This window comes from Staurois parvus, unplaced genomic scaffold (genome assembly GCF_062004578.1).
Source record: "Staurois parvus isolate SC_StPar_1 unplaced genomic scaffold, SC_StPar_1.0 ptg000211l, whole genome shotgun sequence".
Taxonomy (NCBI): domain Eukaryota; kingdom Metazoa; phylum Chordata; class Amphibia; order Anura; family Ranidae; genus Staurois; species Staurois parvus.
The window spans coordinates 772501-795564 of NW_028318007.1; the positions used below are offsets into that span (position 1 = coordinate 772501).

General features: G+C 44.3%; 1 protein-coding gene across 1 annotated transcript in view; it reads right to left on the bottom strand.

Moving 5' to 3' along the window:
* The window catches only part of CNGB1 (cyclic nucleotide gated channel subunit beta 1), a 66972-nt gene that overhangs the window by 29358 nt on the left and 14550 nt on the right, over positions 1 to 23064 (bottom strand). Inside the window, exons 15-24 of the mRNA XM_089678917.1 lie at positions 19740 to 19800; positions 18854 to 18890; positions 14596 to 14703; positions 11324 to 12973; positions 9015 to 9171; positions 8273 to 8305; positions 7754 to 7795; positions 5739 to 5792; positions 1930 to 2020; positions 1212 to 1254 (exon numbers count right to left, since the gene is read on the bottom strand). Coding sequence (XP_089535043.1) covers positions 1212 to 1254; positions 1930 to 2020; positions 5739 to 5792; positions 7754 to 7795; positions 8273 to 8305; positions 9015 to 9171; positions 11324 to 12973; positions 14596 to 14703; positions 18854 to 18890; positions 19740 to 19800 — 2276 coding nt within the window. The remainder of the gene's footprint in view (positions 1 to 1211; positions 1255 to 1929; positions 2021 to 5738; positions 5793 to 7753; positions 7796 to 8272; positions 8306 to 9014; positions 9172 to 11323; positions 12974 to 14595; positions 14704 to 18853; positions 18891 to 19739; positions 19801 to 23064) is intronic.

Genomic DNA, 23064 nt, shown 5'->3' on the forward strand with positions numbered 1-23064 from the left:
AATGTGAAACATAGTAGTAGGGAATGTGACACATGGTGGTGAGGACTGTGAAACATAGTGGTAGGGAACGTGACACATAGTGGTGAGGACTGTGAAACATAGTGGTAGGGAATGTGACACATGGTGGTGAGGAACGTAACACAAAGTGGAGGGGAATGTGACACATAGTGGTGGGGACTGTGAAACATAGTGGTAGGGAACGTGACACATAGTGGTAAGGACTGTAAAACATAGTGGTAGGGAATGTGACACATGGTGGTGAGGAACGTAACACAAAGTGGAGGGGAATGTGACACATAGTGGTGGGGACTGTGAAACATAGTGGTAGGGAACATGACACATGGTGGTGAGGACTGTGAAACATAGTGGTAGGGAATGTGACACATAGTGGTGAGGACTGTGAAACATAGTGGTAGGGAATGTGACACATGGTGGTGAGGAACGTAACACAAAGTGGAGGGGACTGTGACCCATGGGGGTGGAAAACATGACACATGGTGGTGCGGAACGTGACACATGGTGGTGGGGAACGTGACACATGGTGGTGGGGACTGAGCGCAGCGGTGCTGTAACAGGAAAGGGAGATCACTGAGCATGCACAGCCATATATGTATCTAATGACTACTAGAAGGCCAGGGTGACAGCATAGCAGAGGGGACACAAGCATTCTACCTAATGCATGGTGAGTAGGAGAGCCGCCATCACCCTGGAAGGACAGGTTCAGCATGCCACCTCTGCAGCGCAGTGGGAAGGAAGTGGCTTGGTAGTGGGGGACATTGGGAAGGTCATCTACAGCTTCTGGAAAGGCTTGTGAGCAGTGCCCATCTGGAGATGCGTCAGGCACCAGCCTGGAAAGCTCTACATCTGCACTGTGACGGGACATGGCAGCGACATCTACAGAGCACGAAGCAGGACAAGCACCGGACCTGAAATTGAGAGAGAAAAGCCAGGAGGAGCACTTTATATTTATACACCTTTAATGGAACCTCAATACATGGTACCCATGGGGTGTGCCAGGATTCCATGTAAATGAGCCACAATATGGTATCACCATTGGATGTGCACTACACCGTTGATACAGAATGTGTCCTACCCCCACATCATACATTCAGTACGTGTCGCTCCCCCAACATCGTACATACAGAACGTGTCTGTCCCCTTTCCTGTCCCTCTCCACACCATATGAATAATATACATCCTGTCATTCTTACCCGTCTCCTCCACAGCAAAAATACCAACCGCCTCTCCCAGTGCCTGAAAGACAAAAAGATCAGATTGTGCAATTTTTGACCAGCAATGGGAAATCATCCAGAGAGAAATCGTACAAATTGTCTCAGTGTTGTCCATAGTATCTTCAACAGAGATGCACCATACACAGAGAGATTCCACAGAACAAGCAAAATCCAATAGACTCCCCGTCCACACCAAACATGAATGGGGGAATCCCCCGCTGGCTATTGTGTTCTGATGGTCTCAGCTCCACAGCTGCTGAATACCTGAACAGTGACTGCAACTGATTGGATGATGCATCCGACTGGATTATAGATCTGATAAATTGATGCATCTGATTGGTTGATGCCTCTGATTGGAGGATACATCTGGCTGGATAGATTCACTGTTCAGATGACAATGCTCCACCTAGCTCCTTGGATAAAATCTGAACTTCTGTGGAGCTGGTTGGTGGTGAAAGGAGCCTGGATTCAGCAGGAACTGTCCAGAATACAAACTGTGTATGGAGGCCTTAACTGTATATTTAGAATTTCAATGCGGTGATGTTCCCTCCAAACACAACAGAGGCTATCATGTGAGCAGCCAATCATATTGCAGCTTTCATCAGTATAGGAGAGTCACGAAAATAAATGGTGGATTATGATTGGTTGCTCTAGGTTTTGGAGTGGTTCCTGTTCCCTCCACCCCCGGTAGGAGTACCTGTAAATAATTGGTGATGGCGTCCTCTGTAATAGTGGGGACGAGGACTGCAGTGTCCAGGTGTTCAGGGGGACATTCCAGGGTCACCTGACTGTGAAAGAGATAACAATTTGACATATATTATGGGATGGCAGATATACAATGTATACAATATACATACAGTATACACATATTGTAAACACACAATCAATCATACAGTATATAAGAGAAAATTGTTAGTAAATACTTGTAATTTTCCTTTTCTCTTTAACTCCATGGTAGTATATGAATGGGTAGACTCGGCCCTCACTCCTAAGGCCGGCCATACAGGGGTCAAAAATCGACCGATTTTTCATCCGAAAATCGGACCTAAGAATAATCGGCCGATTTTCGCTCTGTTAGTGGGTCAATGGCACCGGCCGATTTTCGTGGTTCCTCCCCTTTTCGGTGATCAGGCATGTTGGAAAATTCATGAAAAGGGCGGTTTTTGACTCAATGATGGTCAAATCGTACGATCGTTTTTCCAAAAAGAATCTGCGCATGAGCCGTGACCTGGAAGGAACAGAAGTTTTGCATGTTATATGGGGTGAAGTTTATGGCTTGGTCAGCCGATTTTCGAAATCAATGATGGCACCATCGGATTACAGAGCGAATAACGTTTCCGATTTTCGGACGAAAAATCGTTCGGAATTCCAACCATGTATGGCCTGCAAAACTCATAGGACCTTCTCCCATATAGTTTGGGACAGATCTAGTTCACATGTTCCATAACAAAGCTTTTCAAACAGCTGGGAGGGATCCTATACTGCCATGGGTTTAATCCGGGAAGGAAAATTACAGTGTTTGATAATCATTTTCTGTTTTCCTGACTAATTCCATGGCACCATGCGAATGGGAAATAACTAGACACAAACACGGCTGGGGTGCAGAGCAAATAAAGTTTCAAACACAGCTCTAGCTACATCAAACTTTAAGGTCAAAATAACAAGAGGAGTCTAGCTTCATTCCACAACAGGGGTGGACTGACCATTTGGGAACTCGGGCACTGCCCAAGGGCCCAGGGTCAGTAGGGGGCCCCATGAGATGCCCCTGGTACCTTTCATTGGCTTTTTTGGGTGTGGTTTGAGCGTGGGCGAGGACATAGCAGCCCCATGATCCTCTATTGCCCGGGGGCCCCATAAGTTGTCAGTCCACCCGTTCCACAGTTAGCCAAAAAGGTATTAGTGGAGGACCACGCCATCACCTTACAATTATTGGCAGCACCCTGTGACAAGAAGCCTACACACTCTCCTGGTTGGGTGCATTGTCATCACTTTGGTAGTAGGTGAACCTTTAGCTTCATAAGCCAGTTGTCTTGCCAGCATACCATGTACAGCGATATGAGGGTTCCTTCATTTGGATTCTGCCAATATCTGACAAAGAAACGGTCTAAATCACTAACGAAGCCAAAGCTTGTGAGTAAGCTCAAAGTATCCTGACAGTCAGCAAATTTAACTTATCATCTTAGTGGTCCTACATGTAGGGAGAACAATTTGTTCCCATGGGATGATGACACCACTTTGGATCACATTCCAGAATGAATATAAGCAGGATACACATATATTAGTGCAGCGCCCCCAAATACTACAATACCCCTTGTGACAATACCTAAAACCAATCCCCTCAGGGGGATGTGTTCAACTGAGGAAGCCACGTGACCTGTGACGACTACTGTTAGCCTCATATTTTGTGCACTGATATTAAACTTTTTACTGGTACTATTTCATCGCACGCCACAAACATTTTGGCCACTGTTGGTCTCATTCCCTTCTTCACCCAGTTGGGGACAGGGATGTTCAATAGGTAGGGGGAATAGGATGCAGTTTCCTCTCTCCCCCCCCCCCCTCCACCAAGCTACTAACTTCCATCAGAGCAGTCACAGAATGGAGGAATAGACTCAGTAAAAAAACAAATCCCTGTCCAGACAATTAATGTAATGTACACTTGCTGCTCAAGCCATCTGGTACTTTAAAGATACAAAAAGTTACCAATGTACTACTTCAAATTTCAATTAATGAAATTTAATAAAGCAGTCCAAAATTCAGTAAAATAGGAATTTTGCTAAGAAAGGGGTTTTGCTAAGAAACCCCTAAAGGGTTAACCACTGCTAAAGGATGCCGATTCCACAGCAGAGCCCTGAGGTTTCACCAGATGGTTGATTAACGGATCCGGCCATAGAGAGACCAGGATCTACACAGCCATGATGTCACCTGTAGGAATAATCCTGAACACCGTCCACAACACCCCCACAAAGAGCCCTACTTGAGGGTCCAGAAAAGGTGGTCTGCACCTAGTGAGTGACAGGTGGTCAGCCCCAAGTTTCCTGCAGCCAGGTAAATGGAGGGTCTTGCATTCCTTGTTTGGTCCTTTGAGGTAAGGAAGACAATATAGGAACACGTGGACTGGATCAACATCAGACTTTATGGGAGATGGTCCTATGGGGTAGGAGCGAGGGCAAATTCTACCCATCCGTATACTTCCAATCTTCCAATGAGTTAGTCACAGTATATATATATATACACACACAATCACAAAGATATACAATGTATACAAATCATATATGTGTCTGTACAGTACCAGGATATCTGACACGTCGGATCTTCAGGATATCAGCCACCAGACCTTTGTGTCCAGCAGCAAATGAGAACAATGAGGCCACGTGGCAGAGCTCCTCACAGTGCCATACTGAGTCAAATGGGGACCCTATAATATTTCTACAAAGGGGAACCCATAATTGGTCCACAAATTAGAACTCAATGATAGACTTATAACTGGGTGAAGGAGACTCCATAGTGGGTCTATAATTTGGGGGAGACACCCATAATAGATCTATAACTGGAACAGGAGGATCCATATTAGGTCTATAGCTAAGGGAAGAACAGAGGGGACCCTATATCAAGCCTAAAGGTAGGGGAAGACAGAAGGGACCCCATAATAATTTTATAGCTGGGAAGAGGGCAGAGGGGACCCCTTATTAGGTCTGCAATTAGGGAAGGATAGAGGGAACCCCATATTAAGTCACTAGCTGGGGGACAACATAGAGACACTATAGTAAGTCTATAATTGGGAGGAGGGACAATGAGGACCCCATATTAATCCTATAATTGGGGGGAGGGACAATGAGGACCTCATATTAATCCTATAATTAGGGGGAAGGACAAGAAGGGACCCCATATTAAGTCTATAGCTGAGGAGAGAACAGAGGGAATTTATATTAAGTCTGTAGCTAGGGGGAGGACAGAGAGGAATCCGTAATACTTTTATAGCTAGAGAGAGGACAGAGGGGACCCCATATTAAGTCTGTGGTTGGGGGAGGGACAGGGGGGACCCCATATTAAGTTACAAGCTGGGGGACAACATGGGGACACTATATTAAGTCTATAATTGGTGGCAGGGACAATGAGGACCCTCATATTAAGTCTATAATAGGAGGGGGGACAGAGGGGACCCCATATTAAGTCTATAGCTGAGGGGAGGGCAAAGGGGACCCCATATTAATTCTATATCTGGGGGGAGGACAAGGGGGACCTCATATTAAGCCTATATCTGGGAGAGGACAGAAGGGGACCTACTTGGTAATGGACCTTCGATCTCATATTGGCAGGTGCTGAGTCCCATCAGATTATTCGCCGCTAATCCGCTTGTATGTAACCTGATCCTTTCTGCCTGAGAGATGTGCCAGCCTGGGAAGCGTTACTAAGAGAAGCCGACAGGTAACTACGGAGGAGCAATGGTTGCTAAGAGACCATCTCCGTGGAACAGTACGTCACTGCATCGTTATCATAACTTACTGCGTCATTTTCGTCTCCTCCTCGCTTTCACTGTGATAATACGACATCTGCAACCTGCAAAAAGAAAGACCATTCCTTAAAATCTGTATAGAGATCACTGATACCTCTGTGCACTCCAAATATTCCAATAATCTCTGTACACCCCTTATAATATATCCCCAATACTCTATATATACCCCCAATATTCTCTATATACCCCCAATCATCTGTCTTCCCCATGTTCTCTATATACCCAAATATTCTCTACATACCCCCAATATTCTCTGTATACCCAAATATTCTCTACATACCCCCAATATTCTCTATATACCCAAATATTCTCTACATACCCCCAATGTTCTCTATATACCCCCAATCATCTGTTTTCCCCTAATCATCTGTCTTACCCTATGTTCTTTATATACCCAAATATTCTCTACATACCCCCAATATTCTCTACATACCCTCAATATTCTCTATATACCCAAATATTCTCTACATACCCCCAATATTCTCTATATACCCAAATATTCTCTACATACCCCCAATATTCTCTATATACCCCTAATGTTCTCTACATACCCCTAATGTTCTCTATATACCCAAATATTCTCTACATACCCCCAATATTCTCTATATACCCTCAATCATCTGTCTTCCCCTATATTCTCTACATACCCATATATTCTCTACATACCCCCAATATTCTCTATATACACAAATATTCTCTATATACCCCCAATCATCTGTCTTCCCCTATGTTCTCTACATACCCAAATATTCTCTACATACCCCCAATATTCTCTACATACCCAAATATTCTCTATATACCCCCAATATTCTCTATATACCCAAATATTCTCTACATACCCCCAATATTCTCTATATACTATAAGTACCTGAAATAAATAAATAAAATATACCCAAATATTCTCTATATACCCCCAATATTCTCTATATACCCAAATATTTTCTATATACCCCCAATATTCTCTATATACCCCAATCATCTCTGTTTTCTCCTATGTTCTCTATATACCCAAATATTCTCAATATACACCCAATATTCTAATACTCTCTATATACCCAATATTCCTTATATACCCCCAGTATTATCTACATACTCTAAATATTCTCTATATACCCTGCATATTATGCCACCAAAAATCTATACATACAGTATCCCCAAATATTCTCTATATACCCCCAATATTCTAATATTCTCCGTATACCCCAGTAATATAACCCAAATATTCTGTATACACCCCCATAATAGAACCCTGTTAATCTAATATTCTCCGTATACCCCAATAATGTACCCCAAATATTCTGTATAAATCCCCGTAAAAGAACCCCGATAATCTATAAATACCCCAAATATTCTCTATATACCTCCAATATTCTTTATAGTCCCCCAATATTATATTATCAATAATATACCCCAAATATTCTCCATATACCCCCCAAATAATATACCCCCAAAAATATTGATGTACCCCCAATAATATACCCCCGAACAATCTCTATATACCCCATAATATACCCAAAAAATCTTTATATACCCCCTAATATATCACCAATAATCTACCCCAAATATTCTCTATATCCTCCCAATCTTTTACCCCAATATTCCTTATATACCCCCAATCATCTCTGTATAACCCCAAATGTTATCTATATACCTCCAAATATTCCAGTGCTCTCTATATACCCTCAATATTATAATACCAAAAATATACCCCTTATTATCATCTCTGTATAGCCCCAAATATTCCAATATTCTCTGTATAACATCTTCCAGTCATCCTTGTATGAGGCTGACCATACATTATACAATCTCTATACAATCTCCCTTAGATTTGCCATCAATTATGTAATATGAGGATAAACCTAAATACTGCATTACATTTGTATTCAAGCAGACAGGCCCTTGTACTACATAGCTGATGTTAGATCTGAAAGAGATTGTACAATCAGATTGTATAGTGTATGGTCAGCCTAACCCCAAATATCACACATCCTCTGAATTATCTTACTCTGATTCATCTTCATCTTCCTCCAGAATCCACGACAGACGTCTGAGGAGACAGAAAACTCTATTACTGCCCAATATAATAGTAATAATTTTAGTGTGTGACTGTGGAGGGAAACATTAGAGTGTAAGCTCTTTTGGTACAGAGACTGATGTGACTGGCTCAGTGTTCTCTGTACAGCACTGCGGTATATGTCAGCGCCATATAAATGTATTATAATAATATGTGACCAGGGGCGGACTGACAACTTATGGGGCCCCCAGGCAATAGGGGATCATAGGGCCCCTGTGTCCTTCCCCAAACTCAAAAAAGCCTATGAAAAAGGTACCAGGGGCATCTCATGGGGCCCCCTACTGACCCCAGGCCCTCGGGCAGTGCCCGAGTTTCCAAATGGTCAGTCCGCCCCTGTATGTGACTGTATGGGGACATTAGAATTTTAGCTTGTCTGGTGCAGAGAATGATGTGGCTCGCTCAGTGATTCTATCCAACACTGTAGTATATGTCAGAACTATATTTACTTACTCATTCTCAGACTCGATGACTTCTCTGTCCATCCTGTAAGTAAATTACATTTTGTGAAGGAGCGGTAAACGATGTCACAGTTACAGATCTGATGACTTTGGGGATCCTTTGTCATACATGAATTTGTGGGAAGGCATTGTGTCTAGTGTTATGGATACTCCTGTGTGGGTCTCTGCCCTCACAATGCATGGTGGCTTTCCCTGCTCGGTTCCTGCATGAGGTGTGTAGGGGTAGTGACATATACATGTGTCTGTGTGGCAACCTCTTAGGCGTCCTTAGATGTACTTCTATGTTTTACGTCTTTTTCTGCCCTCTAATGATTAGGGATGAGCAGCTAATTTGGTGAAACTGATTTTGCTGAAAAATGACTAATTTTCCTTCAAATGGTCATTGGAATTACCATCAAACCCTTCCCATAATGCTTTGCAGTGTGTTTGCTTCCCTTATTTTTGTGTATTTTGGTGTTATCTGATGATTTTATAATAGAATAAAAAACACAAGAAAAGGAAAGTAGTGAATAGAAAGGAGAGTCCTCACGATCCATGTAAAGACCAACCCCTTAAAACCATGAAGAACCCCATTGCTCCACCAGCATTGACTCCAATGAATGAAAATGAAAAATTTCTGTTGGGAAGTTATGAATTGAAAACAGTGAGATTGCCTTGGGATGTCAAGGTCTCCAGTAGTGTGTATTACAGGAGATGTGTCTCCAGTGGGATGGAAGTTTATGCTCCATCCTCACCCTCGGCCCTCCTCAACCTCCTCTGCCTTCGGCATGACAACTGGAATGGTCAAACTCATCCCATCCTCCTCCACGGTCACTTCTTTTGTGGCTTCCGCCTCCAGGTGAGACTCCATTTCTTCAGTCACCAGACTGCGGTCCACCAGCTCCTCTATGGCTGTAAGATCAGAGAGTAGATTTAGAGCTCCGTGTACCAGCCATTGCACACAATGCACTTACCGTAAAGACATATTGAGTGGGGGAGGGTAGATAGAAGTATGCAATTACCAATAGCAACCAACTATATTTCTCTTCCCCTCTTCACTGAAAGATTACTCCTGATTGCTTGCAATGTATTACCTCCATTGTGTTAGCTACACCAGCCTTTCTCACCCAGGGTGCCCAGGCACCCTGGGGTGCCTTAAAGTATCTTCAGGGGTGCCTTGGCAAAATTTCAAAAAATTGCCTAAAATTTGTATAGGTGGAACAAGCCTGCCTTTTAGTTACACAAAGTCATAGGTTTTCATTGCGCACCATTACGAACTTCTAGCCCCCAGCGTCCTGAAAACCAATGACATCATCAGTTGATAAGGAAGATGTCAGCTGCCTGCACAGCATCCTCGTTTGACCCTCCTTTTCCCCTCTCCATCAGTGCTGGGGTCACATTAGCTCAGTGATGGAGAAAAACTGAAGGAGAAGAGAAACATTGGAATACTAGTCAGTACCAGTGTGAAAAGTGTATTTTCTTGGGAAGAATAAATCACCTCTAATGTTGGGTGTCCTACATGTGTGGATGTTGCTGCATTATATAAAACTATTAGAATCGTTTTTCACACTTTGGAATGGGGCGCCCTTTTAAAATTATAGACAGTCTTGAGGCACCCCATTTTAGAATGGGGTGCCTCAAGACTGTCTATAATTTTAAAGGGTGCCTCAAGACTGTCCATAATTTTAAAGGGTGTCTTGGCTTAAAAAAGGTTGTGAAACACTGAGCTACAAAACGCCACATACACAGCATACACAGAACTGACAATGCTCATGTAATGTGTACATCCATGTTCTCCTACATACCACTGTGGAGCAGGCATCACTATAAAACAGTATCATTATAAACCCACAAAAATATAAAACAACACAGCACATGGACTATACATTTAAAATTAAATGTTCACCCTGAGATCCAGAGAGTCCACCTCTGTGCATGCTCTGATACCAACTCCTCTTTGTTAGTTTGGGGTTAGGCTCTACCAATCCACCATTACCCTATCCAATGAGAGAACTTCATTGATCAATAGGAGTGCTCCCATTGGACAGAGTTTGGCAAGTGGGTAGGGCTTATCCCCAGGGGTGGAACTTTGGAGTTGGGGAAGTGAAGTCCTAAATAACTAACTGGAAACAGGCTAAAAGGGTGCTCAGAGAAGGACAGCAGAGGTAATGGCATGCTGGAAGTTCTACCTTCACAAGCTCTATGACTATTCTGCTCAAAACCAAATATTTCCTACATCCTCACAGTCACCATTCAGCAGTCATATGCTATCCTTCCTGCAGGGGACATCTGACCTCTTTTACTCATCTGACACTTTACCTGCCCCTGACCTAAGTGGTCCCAGGAGTATGGAAGCCTCCTCCACCCAATTATGAGTATGGACGCCTCCTCCATCTAAACATGAGTATGATAGCCTTCTCACCTATGCATGAGTATGGAAGCCTTGAACATGAAATAATTAATTCAATATGAGTATGAAAGTTAACTTTGCCTAAATAGGATTATGGATGCCTTCCCAGCCTATGTATGAGTATGAAAGCCTCCTCACCTAAATATTAATATGAAAGTCATGCCTACCCAAATATGCGTATGAGAGCCTCCTCAACCTGTATATGAGTATGAAAGCTTCCCTCATCTTTATATGAGTATCAAAGCCCCCTCAACCTATGTATGAGTATGGATGCCTCCTCCATCTAAATATAGGTATGAAAGCCTCCTTACCTATGTATGAGTATGGAAGCCTCCCCACCTAAATATAGGTATGAAAGCCTCCTCATATAAATATAGGTATGAAAGCCTCCTCACCTAAATATAGGTATGAAAGCCTACCCACCTATTTCTGAGTATGAAAGTCTTGTCCACCTAAATATAAGTATGGATGCCTGCTCAACTTGTATGTGAGTATCAAAGACTCCTTCACCTATGTACGGGTAGAAAATACAAGGGTTTTTGAGTAAGGGTGATTCCTTCCATGCTCATATGTTGGGCTTTGATCCAGAGGTTTTCATTCACATTACCTATAATTAATATAGAAATGGGATATTTCATCTTGTTTTGAGTATACCTTCAGCTTGTTGAATCTCCTCTGTAGAGCAACATGGAGCAGACTCTGGTAGGATCTCCAACTGCTCCCTACATGGTGGATTGTCTCCTCCAATCTCCTCTATATGACACAGATCCGACACAATGATCTCCTCTGCTTGGGGGATGTCTTTAGTTGGCATGTCCTGGCCCTGGTCACAGGCTCTGTCTGATTGACCTGCATCCAAATTTTTCTGCTCAATGTGGTCAGAATTCTCCTCCTGGACAAGCTCCTCACTATGTATGTGAAATGACTCTTGAAGACCTTCAGTGTGCCCTTCTGTCTCTTCTAGGTGGACCTCTTTTTCCATGGGTGGTGTGGTTTGGGTTTGTCTGTCCTCTGTCGACACTGGTAGGTCTTCATCATATGACATCTCTCTTTCTTCATCCGTCTGACACATGGTGTCCTCAGTTTGAGTGTGCTGCTCCTCAGTCTGGATCATTCTATCCTCATGGTGGGGCTCCATTTCTGAGCTGCCTGTGCATGTCATTTTTATATCTTCATTTGTATCAGTCTGGATTTCCGGAAATAAACATGATCTCTTTAGGTGTGACAGTTCATCTTGCTGGAGATCATGACTGACTTCCTCATCTCGGGGTCTTCCAATGTCATTTGTGGGTGATATTTCAGCTGCATGCATTTTTTCGTCATCAGAGATTGCCTGGAAGGCATCACCCAGTTCCCAGGTGTGCTCTTCCTCTGCAGAAAGGTCCATAGCAATGACTCCGGGCTCTATGGTGACCTTGGATGTCACAGTATGTCCAGTATCATCTTCTAGATGTCCTACATGTGCTCCATCACCTTCATGAACCTGACTTATGATGCTGTTGGTGTCTGGTGGCCTGTATATGTCTTCAACAATAAACTCTTCAGAGTGTTTTATTATATTTTCATCTACAACCTGCTGGTCTTCCTTTAGTGGATCTTCCAGGAGATCCTCAGCATCTTCTGTTTTGGATATTTGCCCTCTTTTTTCTCTCTCTGTTCCATTGGATGTCTGGATTTCTGGATGACTACATTTTGCTGCTTTTTCCTCAGATCTCATCTTTTCCAAGTTGAGGATCTTTGGTGAATCTTGGGGTTCAGATTCCAGTAGTGGTGTGTGCTGGACCTCCTCAGTTTGTGCTTCATGAGTTTCGGGAATGTAAGTGGTGGTCTCTGCTGTGTTGTTGCTCAGATGCAGTTCAGCTTTTGAGCCATTTGGCACATTTCTATAATTCTGTATTTCTTCTTCAGGACTTGTATGTGTTGCTTTGGTCTCATTATACTGGGTGGATTGCGGAGTCTCCACTCTCATCTCCTCCTCACAATTGTCTGACCTCTCTTCCCTTTTGAGGGTATCTATAGGTTGTATTTTACCATCTCTTCTGGGTCCATCTTGTGTTATAATCTGGTTGCTGGACAGACTGAGCTGACATTCCCCAACTTCCACAGAGTTTATTGGAGGCTCTTCGACTGTCTGGTCCATTTGTCCATCATCTGCTGGCTGATGTTCCGCTGCACTCTGTGCAGTGTTGGGCTCGGGGAGGATTTGTCTTTCTACTGCGTGTAGGCTCCATCCTGCCTCTTCTGCACTCTCCGCTTTGGTCATGCCTCTGCTCTGCTCTTCAGGTGCCTCGAAGGAGCCTCTCCCTGGAAGGGAGGAGCAGGGCACGGGGTTACCATTATATTCATCATCTGTTAGTACAGCATTATATTCAGTCCAGACTGTCTCCAGATGAGGGCAGTGCTCCTGGCAGTGCACATAAACTGGGCCCCCCATCAGCTCTGAACAGAACCCCCTGTACCATACTTGCTAACTTGTCCTCATTTTCAAGGACAACTGGAGAACAACCATCCCAAGACACAACTGTGCAAGGAAATTACTCTCTGATGTCCCTTGTCTACGATTTATTAATTGTGTCACAATTTCCTGCATATTGTACCCAGCAGTTCTCTCTTCAGCTATGACATATATGACAGAGCTCTAATTCCGATCCTGAGGATGGAATTGTGGTGGAGAGGGTAGGCAGTGCATTCAGTGGTGTTATTTCATCTTATAAATTTATGATGACCATTAGACAAAATTCCAGATAATTTTGTTGACCTAGGGACAATGTTCCTGATTCTATACAGTACTATATATGTATATATGTATCCATACAATCCTATACAGCAAGCGTTGCTGATTCTATACAATATGTGCCTTTCACTACGCAGGTATAACTCCACCCTTATCACCAGTTACATTGTATTGTCCTAGAAGGAATGCAATACACAATATCCAATACCCTCCACTGTCAGCCATACCACACCAAGGAGTTTACTTTCCTAAACGTTGTAGGAGGGGCAGAAAAAAAAAATACTGGGGGGAAATCTCACCATTGTGGGAGGGGCTGAGACACAAAGTACTGGGGGGAAATCTTACCATTGTAGGAGGGCTTGAGACACAAAGTACTGGGGCAAAATCTCACCTTTGTGGGAGGGGCTGAGACACAAAGTACTGGGGGGAAATCTCACCATTGTGGGGGGGCTGAGACACAAAGTACTGGGGGGAAATCTCACCATTGTGGGAGGGGATGAGACCCAAAGTACTGGGGGGAAATCTCACCATTGAGGGAGGGGCTAAGACACAAACTACTGCAGAGAAATCTCACCATTGTGGGAGGAGCAGAGACACAAACTACTGCAGGGAAATCTCACCATTGTGGGAGGGGCAGAGACACAAACTACTGCAGAGAAATCTCACCATTGTGGGAGGGGCAGAGACACAAACTACTGCAGGGAAATCTCACCATTGTGGGAGGGGCAGAGACACAAACTACTAGGGGAAACCTCTCCATTCTGGGAGGGTTGAGATACAAACTACTGTAAAGAAATATTACCATTGTGGGGGGGCAGATACACAAATTACGGGGGGACACCTCACGATTGTGGAGGAGGCAGAGACACAAACTGCTGCAGGGATGTCTCACCATTGTGGGAGGGGCAGAGACAAAACTACTGGGGAGAAATCTCATTAATATGGGAGGGGCAGAGACACAAACTACTGTGGAGAACCATTCTGGATATCATCCTGCATCCATCCTACGGTCTCATCAGCCTTCTTCAGTAAAGAGTTCTGATTCAGTGCAGTAACTGATGGCAGCCAATCAGAACTCACTCTGCTAAAGTCTGACCAGTACAGGATCAATTGTAATTGGTTGCAGGTGGAAGCTCTTTATTGGATTTGTTAAGTATGATAAGTTCATTATTGATTGCCTTCTGGTACCTACCAGGCTTTTCCTCTTCTACACATGGAATGGTTATGGGCTCCTCGGGGGCGGTCTCTAAATCCTCCACACACAGATTGTCCTCTGCTGTGTCTGGTGGTAAGATGCAGACTGCAGGGAGAGAAGGATCTCGGTATTACCACGCATACAACAAACCACACATCTTCGCACATTCTGTTCTTCCAGTTTCACCATTTTTCAAGAGGCCACTCCCACTTCAAGCCACACCCATTCTACATCTGGCAATGAATATTTAGAAGGCCGAATCACATCACAGAATGCCTTCATGTAATCAGTAATGTATGTGTATACCCCTTCTATGTATTTATTAGGTCTCACAGAGATCACAGTACTCCCCTTGACAATGCAGTTATCTGCTTTAAGGCGGTAGTGACATGTGCAGGAGTGACGTCATCACGCCTCGGTCATTCAAATGGCCAGATCCTGCGAAGATGGAAGCCCTGACAGTGGTGACAGCACACCGCTAGAGATCTTAGTTCTAGGGTAAGTCTGTCATAATGTTCTAGTATGCAATGTATTGCACATTACGACATTATCCTCTAGGGGCCCAATTTTATTTTTGCTGTTTTTTTTACTGCCACTGTAATGAGGAGGACAGCACAATCTTTGTTCAGACATCATCCAGGGTCACCAGCTACTTTCTGGACAGAGATAACACAGTCATGTAAATCCTTGTGCCTGTGCAGTTCTTAGCTATGTTAACAAATGACACAGATCAGCCCCTGCTACAGCCTCTCACCTCGTGACTTGCTACAAAGTTACAATGTACAGTCTGATCAGTGTGGGAGGGGAGATTGATGAAATGCTTCCTTCTACTTGCAGCAGACTGGCTACATAATGTCAACCTAGGTAAAGTCATTGGCTGGAGCTCAAGGAAGACTTTTTAATAGTAAAAGGTGGAACTTTTCTGAGAAATGATATTGTTACTAAATGTTGTAACATATCAGAAATTTAGAAACGTGGACATGTGAGGATATTGACAGGTACACTTTAATGAAGCAAATGATGTCTCCTAGATTGTAAGCTCCCAGGATCAGGCCCTCCTATCCCTCTTGTATTGAACTGTATTGTTGCTGTATTGTCTCCCGTTATATTGTAAAGTGCTGAGCAAACTGTTGGTGCTATATAAATCCTGTATAATAATAATAATAATAATAATGTATAAGAAACAGATATCAGAGTACTGGAAAATGTGATTGGCTGTGATGGTTTCCCACACATTTTTTATTTTGGGGTCAGTCTTGTACAGTGTCTGGCCCAGAGACCTGGAAATAAAAGGCATTGATACACATTATGTAATGTTATGTTGTCTAATGACCAAACCCAGCATGAGGACTTCATGACATTACTCAATGTATTGGTGCAACATTGCCTTGCTGGAAATGATAGCAGAATTCACTGAGCTAGAACAGATGTTGTTTGACAAAATGATCTTTATTTTCTGTGCAGACTGGCTCTTCACACTGAGAAAGTAAATGGAGGCCAAAGTCCACACATTTGGGCAGCACCGTGGCTAAATGGTTAGCACTTCCGTCCGGCAGTACTAGGGTTGTTGGTTCGAATCCCAACCACGGCACCATCTGTCTGGAGTTTGCATGTTCTCCCTGTGCCTGCGTGGGTTTCCTCCGGGTACTCCGGTTTCCTCCCACGCTCCAAAGACATGCTGGTAGGTTAATTGGATCCTGTTTATATTGGCCCTAGTATGTGTATATATGAATGTGAGTTAGGGACCTTAGACTGTACGTCCCTTGAGGGACTGATGTGAATGTACAATATATATATGAAAAGCGCTGCGTAAATTGACGATGCTATATACCATAAGTACCTAAAATAAATTAAAAAAATACATTTGAGGAGAACTGTGGAAAAGGGAGAGAACTATGGCACTGCGGGGGTGGGAATAGAACTGAACCTGCAAAGGAGGTGAGAGAACGGTGGCCCTGCAGAGGAGGTCAGAGAGCTGTGGTACTGCAGGGCTGGGGAGCGAGCTGTGACCCTGCAGGGGAGGGGAGAGAACTGTGACCCTGCAGTGGAGAGGACAGAACTGTGACCCTTCATTGGAGAGGACAGAACTGTGAGCCTGCAGTGGAGGGGAGAGAACTGTGACCCTGCAGTGGAGAGGACAGAACTGTGAGCCTGCAGTGGAGGGTAGAGAACTGTGACCCTGCAGGGGAGGGGAGAGAACTGTGACCCTGCAGGGGAGGGGAGAGAACTGTGACCCTGCAGGGGAGGGGAGAGAACTGTGATACTGCAGGGGAGGCAAGAGAACTGTGAGCCTGCAGTGGAGAGGAGAGAACTGTGAGCCTGCAGTGGAGAGGACAGAACTGTGAGCCTGCAGTGGAGGGGAGAGAACTGTGACCCTGCAGTGGAGGGGAGAGAACTGTGACCCTGCAGCAGAAAGGGAGAGAACTGTGATACTGCAGGGGAGGCAAGAGAACCATGAGACTGCAGGGGAGGGGAGAGAATTGTGGCAGGGGAGGGGAGACTGAGACAATGGAGAGGGAGAAAACTGTGGCACTGCAGGGGAGGGGAGAGAACAGTGACACTGCAGAGGAGAGGGGGGGGAGTGTGATACTGCAGGGGAGGGTGAATATTATGACACTGTAGGGGAGGGAAGGAAACTACAAGACTGCATGGGAGGGGAGACAACTGTGACCCTGCAGGGGTGGGGAGAGAACTGTGGCACTGCAGGGGAGGGGAGAGCCTAGGGGGTGGAAGTGTCACTTTCATCCACACAGCACATACACCTCTCACTTCGCATGGGTGGAGCCTCTAGAATAAAGAGGAGGACTTTCATTGGTGGACATGGCTTTTTCATGTCTTATTAGTACTCCTATAATTACAGCAAACAATGGAATACAACAATGTGATTGGTTACATCGGGTGTGCTCAGAAGGTGGCAGGCTGCAGAGGGGTGCACTGATTGGGCAGGCCCAATACAGGCAGGACACACACTACACCACTAGGGGTCCTGAGCTCCTTGTGGGCAGTCCCACAGTCAAAGCCTTTTTTGTTATTTGTATGAGATGTGTAACCCACAATCAATCAGAACTCATCTTTCACAGCTCCCACTGATTGGTTACTCACTGCATTGACCATCATTCACCAATCAGAACAGAAATCACACCGATTCTGGTTTTCTCATTTTATTCCAGTCTCCCCCCATGAATACTGACATTAAATACATCACAATCTCGGTCTGGGTCCTGCCAGTCGTTTAATAAATGGAAAGTTCTGGTGGTATGTTGGTCACTGCACATATATTAATAGATTGCTGCTGTTAATCGTCTGGCTACTGATCGCTATGACTTCAGTTACAAGGGATGTCCACGGTTAAACCCGCTACTAGGCGCTACAAGCCTCCACAATCCACTGGATGGCCGTCATCAGTCTGAGAATGAACTGCATTCTCCATCTTGGTCATTGGACTGGATGGTGAGGTGGACAGAGCGGATGGAGAGGCTGCCGGTCTTCTGTTTTCCATTGTTTCAGGGGTCGTTTACACCCCACTCCCCTCTGAAACAAAGGAGAAGAGAAAATAATTAATATTGACCAGACTAACCCACACTGAGCGCCATCCATCATCGTACCCCAGAGAAAAGCCAAAGGTGGAAGATCTGACCACCAAAGTGATTGTCTCTGCACACTGAATTACATGGGGGGGGGGAATTGATCATCCAGAATATACAGTATCAATTATTTTGGAATGATTGCTACCAGTTCACAATGATAAGGTACAGCCAGAGAAGTCTGTCCTAAGGATAGACATTCCCGTAACTGTGCACCATCTAATGCAAGATCTTTCACTGATCAGACCTTCCAACCATCATCCAATGTCTATGGTAAGGATTCTACCGTGTTGAGGCATCAGGCCTGGTGTGTGGGAGCTGTGAACCCATCTGACTCTCGACGTGCATTTTACATGAGCAGAGCTCACAACTGGCATTAAAGGTTTCTTATGTCTGTCAATAAGAGATTGCCACTGCCAGGCAGGTTCAGTGAAAGTCTTATGAGGATCCGTGAGGTGCAGGAATGGAATTCCACCATGGATGAAGTCACGTGACAGGTGGTGACCACATAAGGAGAAATTTGATCAGAATACCCCAATCTCTACCTGACACCGACAGGCCGTACAGATCTTGTCTGACCCACATTTACAGCACCTGAGCCTCACTAATCTAATTACAGAAAACATCCATAATGCATTGGGAGAAAAGAGGATTAATGAGCGCACACTTACTTTGCTCCACTTGTGAGAGCATGGCGTTCTGTGAGTCCTGCCGGGGAGGAAAAAATTATGTGTGGTCACCAACATGAAGACAACACAGGGAGCTTGCACTGTCATTAGGGGGTTACCATGGGCCCACAAACAACAATACAGGGGGTTTCCATGGGCCCACAAACACCATATAGGGGCTCTCCATGGGCCCACAAACACCATACAGGGGGCTCTCCATGGGTCCACAAACACCATACAAGGGGGTCGCCAAGGGCCCACAAGCATCATCTGAGGGGTCTTGATGGACCCACATACATCATTAGGGGAGTCTCCATAAGCACACATGTACCATCCATGAGGAAGGGGTCACAATGAGAACACATAACCATTCAGAGGGTCAGCATAGGCCCTCATACAGTATTATTATGGGCCCACATACAACATCCAAATTGGTCACCATGGGCACACAGATACAGACATCATTTGGGGGTCACCATGCGCATCCATACATCATTCGGGGAGAACACATAACCATCCAGAGGGTCAGCATAGGCTCTCATACAGTATTATTATGGGCCCACATACAACATCCAAATTGGTCACCATGGGCACATAGATACAGACATAATTTGGGGGTCACCATGCGCATCCATACATCATTCGGGGAGTTCATTATAGGCACACAAGCACAAGGGGTTTTTCTTATGGCACACATGCACGATAAGGGGGGGGGGGGTCTCTATGGTCCCACATACCCTATCAAGGGTGTATCATTACATGCCCACATACTCATAAGGAGGTAACCATAAACGCACACACACACCATCTGGCTGACCCTACAATCTGGATATGTTGGTACTCTCTAAGTGTGTGAAGATCTTCATACAACAAAATTGCGGCAGCATACCTGTTTTGCCACAGGCTGCGGGATGACCTTCTCCAGGCCCTGAGTGATCCAGCTCAGAACTCTGCCAACAAAACATTTTCATATTACTGATCAAGCGCAGTGTGCCGCTCCTTGTAGGGATAGTCGGCAATCTTGTGTTGCAAGTATCTTTACTAATGGGGCATACTTCGTGTTTTCTATATGTCTGTGTGAACAATGTTCTTAGTGCCCAACCATGGGGGAGAGATGGGGGGGGGGGGTTATTACAACATCAAGGCTGCTCCAGAATCATGCAGCTCTGCACTGTGATGATGGAAGGACTTCTCAAACATGGAATGTCTTCATTCATGTAGAAATAGTAATACAATATAACATGGATGGTGTCATATATATCCACGGTAATAGGGTAATGTTATCACATCAAAGAGTACCTATATGCAGTCTGCCTGTTTGTACTCTGCCTGTGTGTACTCTGCCCGTGTGCAGTCTGCCTTTGTGTATTCTGCCAGGGTGTACCCTGCCCGTGTATACTCTGCCCATGTGTACTCTGTGTATATTCTACCTGTATGTACTCTGCCAATGTGTACTCTACCTGGGTGCAGTCTGCCAGTGTGTACTCTGCCCATGTGTAGTCTGGTCTGTGTGTAATCTGCCTCTGGTCTGGTCTGTATGTAATCTGAATGTGTACACTCTGTGTGTATTCTTCCCGTGTGTACTCTGCTCTGCCCATGTGAACTCTGCCTGTTTGCAGTCTGCCTTTGTGTACCCTGCCCGTGTGTACTCTGCCTGTCTCTATTCTGCCAGAGTGCACTCTGTGTATATTCTGCTTGTGTGTGGTCTGTCTGTGTGCGCTCTCATCTGTGTGTATTCTGCCTGTGTACACTCTGTGCGTACTCTGTCCATGTGTACTTTTCCTGTCTCTAATCTACCTGTGTGTACTCTGTCCATGTGTACTTTTCCTGTCTCTAATCTACCTGTGTGTACTCTGTCCATGTGTACCCTTTCTGTCTCTATTCTACCTACGTGTACTCTGCCTGTCTCTATTCTACCTGCCTGTACTCTGCCTGTCCCTATTTTACCTGTGTGTACTGTGCCTGTCTCTATTCTGCCTGTGTGTACTCTGCATTCTGTGTGCAACTGTGCACTGTGCCTATGGGTGGTCTGCCTGTGTGCACTCTCTACCCATGGATAATCTGCCTGTGTGTACTCTGGTTGTGTGTGGTCTGTCTATGTGTCCTCTGCCTGTTTGTGCTCTGCCACTGTGCCTGTGTGTGGTCTGCCTGTGTGCATTCTACCCATGGGTACTCTGGTTGTGTGCTCTCTGGCTGTGTGTATACTCTGCCCGTGTGTACTATACCTGTATGTACTTTGCATATGTGTACTCTACCTGTTTGCACTCTTCATGTGTGCACTCTGCCTGCCTCTATTCTGCCTGTGCGCACTCTGCCTATGTGTATTTTTTTCTGTGTGTGGTCTGCCTCTGTGCACTCTGCTCAAGTGTACTCTACCTTTATGGGGTTTGCCTGTGTTCAATCTGCCTGTGTTCTGCCTGCTTTTGTGTACTCTACCTATGTGAATTGTGCATGTGTGTGGTCTGCCCATGGATATATATAATATATAGAATCTGATATATATGATATACGTTGTAGAATAAGATATAAAGGATAAGATTTGTAGTATATAGGATCAAATATATAAAGCATGATATAAAGGATAGCATATATAGCATATAGAATCTGATATATAGGATTGGATATATAGGATCAGATATATATAGTAGCATATATAGGATAGAATATAGAATAGGATTGATATTTTATATAAGGTAGGATTTATAAGATTGGATATATAGCATATAGGAGGATCTGCTATATAGGATCAGATATATAGGATAGGATATACTGTATAAGATAGGATATATAGACTATGATATATAAAATAGGATATATAGCATGTAAAATCTGTTATGTAGGATTGGATATATAGGATCGGATTTATAGTATATAGAATCTGATATATAGAACTAGATATATAGAATAGGGGTAGGAGATATAGGATTAGATATATAGGATATATGATAAGAGATATAGGATAAGATAGGATATATAAGATATGATGTATACTGTAAGATCAGATATATACAGTCATGGCCGAAATTGTTGGCACCCTTGATATTTCTCCAGGAAATCATGTATTTCTCACGAAACGTATTGCATTAACACATGTTTTGCTATACACATGTTTATTCCCTTTGTGTGTATTGGGACAAAACAAAAAAAGGGAGGAAAGAAAGCAAATTCGACATAATGTCACACAAACCTCCAAAAATGGGCTGGACAAAAGTATTGGCACCCTTTCACAACTGCGGATAAATAAGAATGTTACAAGCATGTGATGCTCCTGTAAACTCACCTGGGGCAAGTAACAGGTGTGGGCAATATAGAAATCACACCTGAAAGCAGATAAAAAGGAGAGACGTTCACTTAACCTTTGCATTGTGTGTCTGTCTGTGCCACACTAAGCATGGACAACAGAAAGAGGAGACGAGAACTGTCTGAGGACCTGAGAACCAAAATTGTGGCAAAATATCAACAATCTCAAGGTTACAAGTCCATCTCCAGAGAACTAGATTTGCCTTTGTCCACAGTGCGCAACATTATCAAGAAGTTTGCAACCCATGGCACTGTAGCTAATCTCCCTGGTCGTGGACGGATGAGGAAAATTGATGAAAGATTGCAACGCAGAATAGTCCGGATGGTGGATAAGCAGCCCCAAACATGTTCCAAAGACATTCAAGCTGTCCTGCAGGCTCAGGGAGCATCAGTGTCAGCGCGAACTATCCGTCGACATTTAAATGAAATGAAACGCTATGGCAGGAGACCCAGGAGGACCCCACTGCTGACACAGAGACATAAAAAAGCAAGACTACAGTTTGCCAAAATGTACTTGAGTAAGCCAAAAGCCTTCTGGGAAAACGTCTTGTGGACAGATGAGACCAAGATAGAGCTTTTCGGTAAAGCACATCATTCTACTGTTTACCGAAAACGGAATGAGGCCTACAAAGAACAAAACACAGTACCTACGGTAAAATATGGTGGAGGTTCAATGATGTTTTGGGGTTGTTTTGCTGCCTCTGGCACTGGGTGCCTTGACTGTGTGCAAGGCATCATGAAATCTGAGGATTACCAAAGGATTTTGGGTCGCACTGTAGGGCCCAGTGTCAGAAAGCTGGGTTTGCGTCCAAGATCCTGGGTCTTCCAGCAGGACAATGACCCCAAACATACGTCAAAAAGCACTCAGAAATGGATGGCAAAGAAGCGCTGGAGAGTTCTGAAGTGGCCAGCAA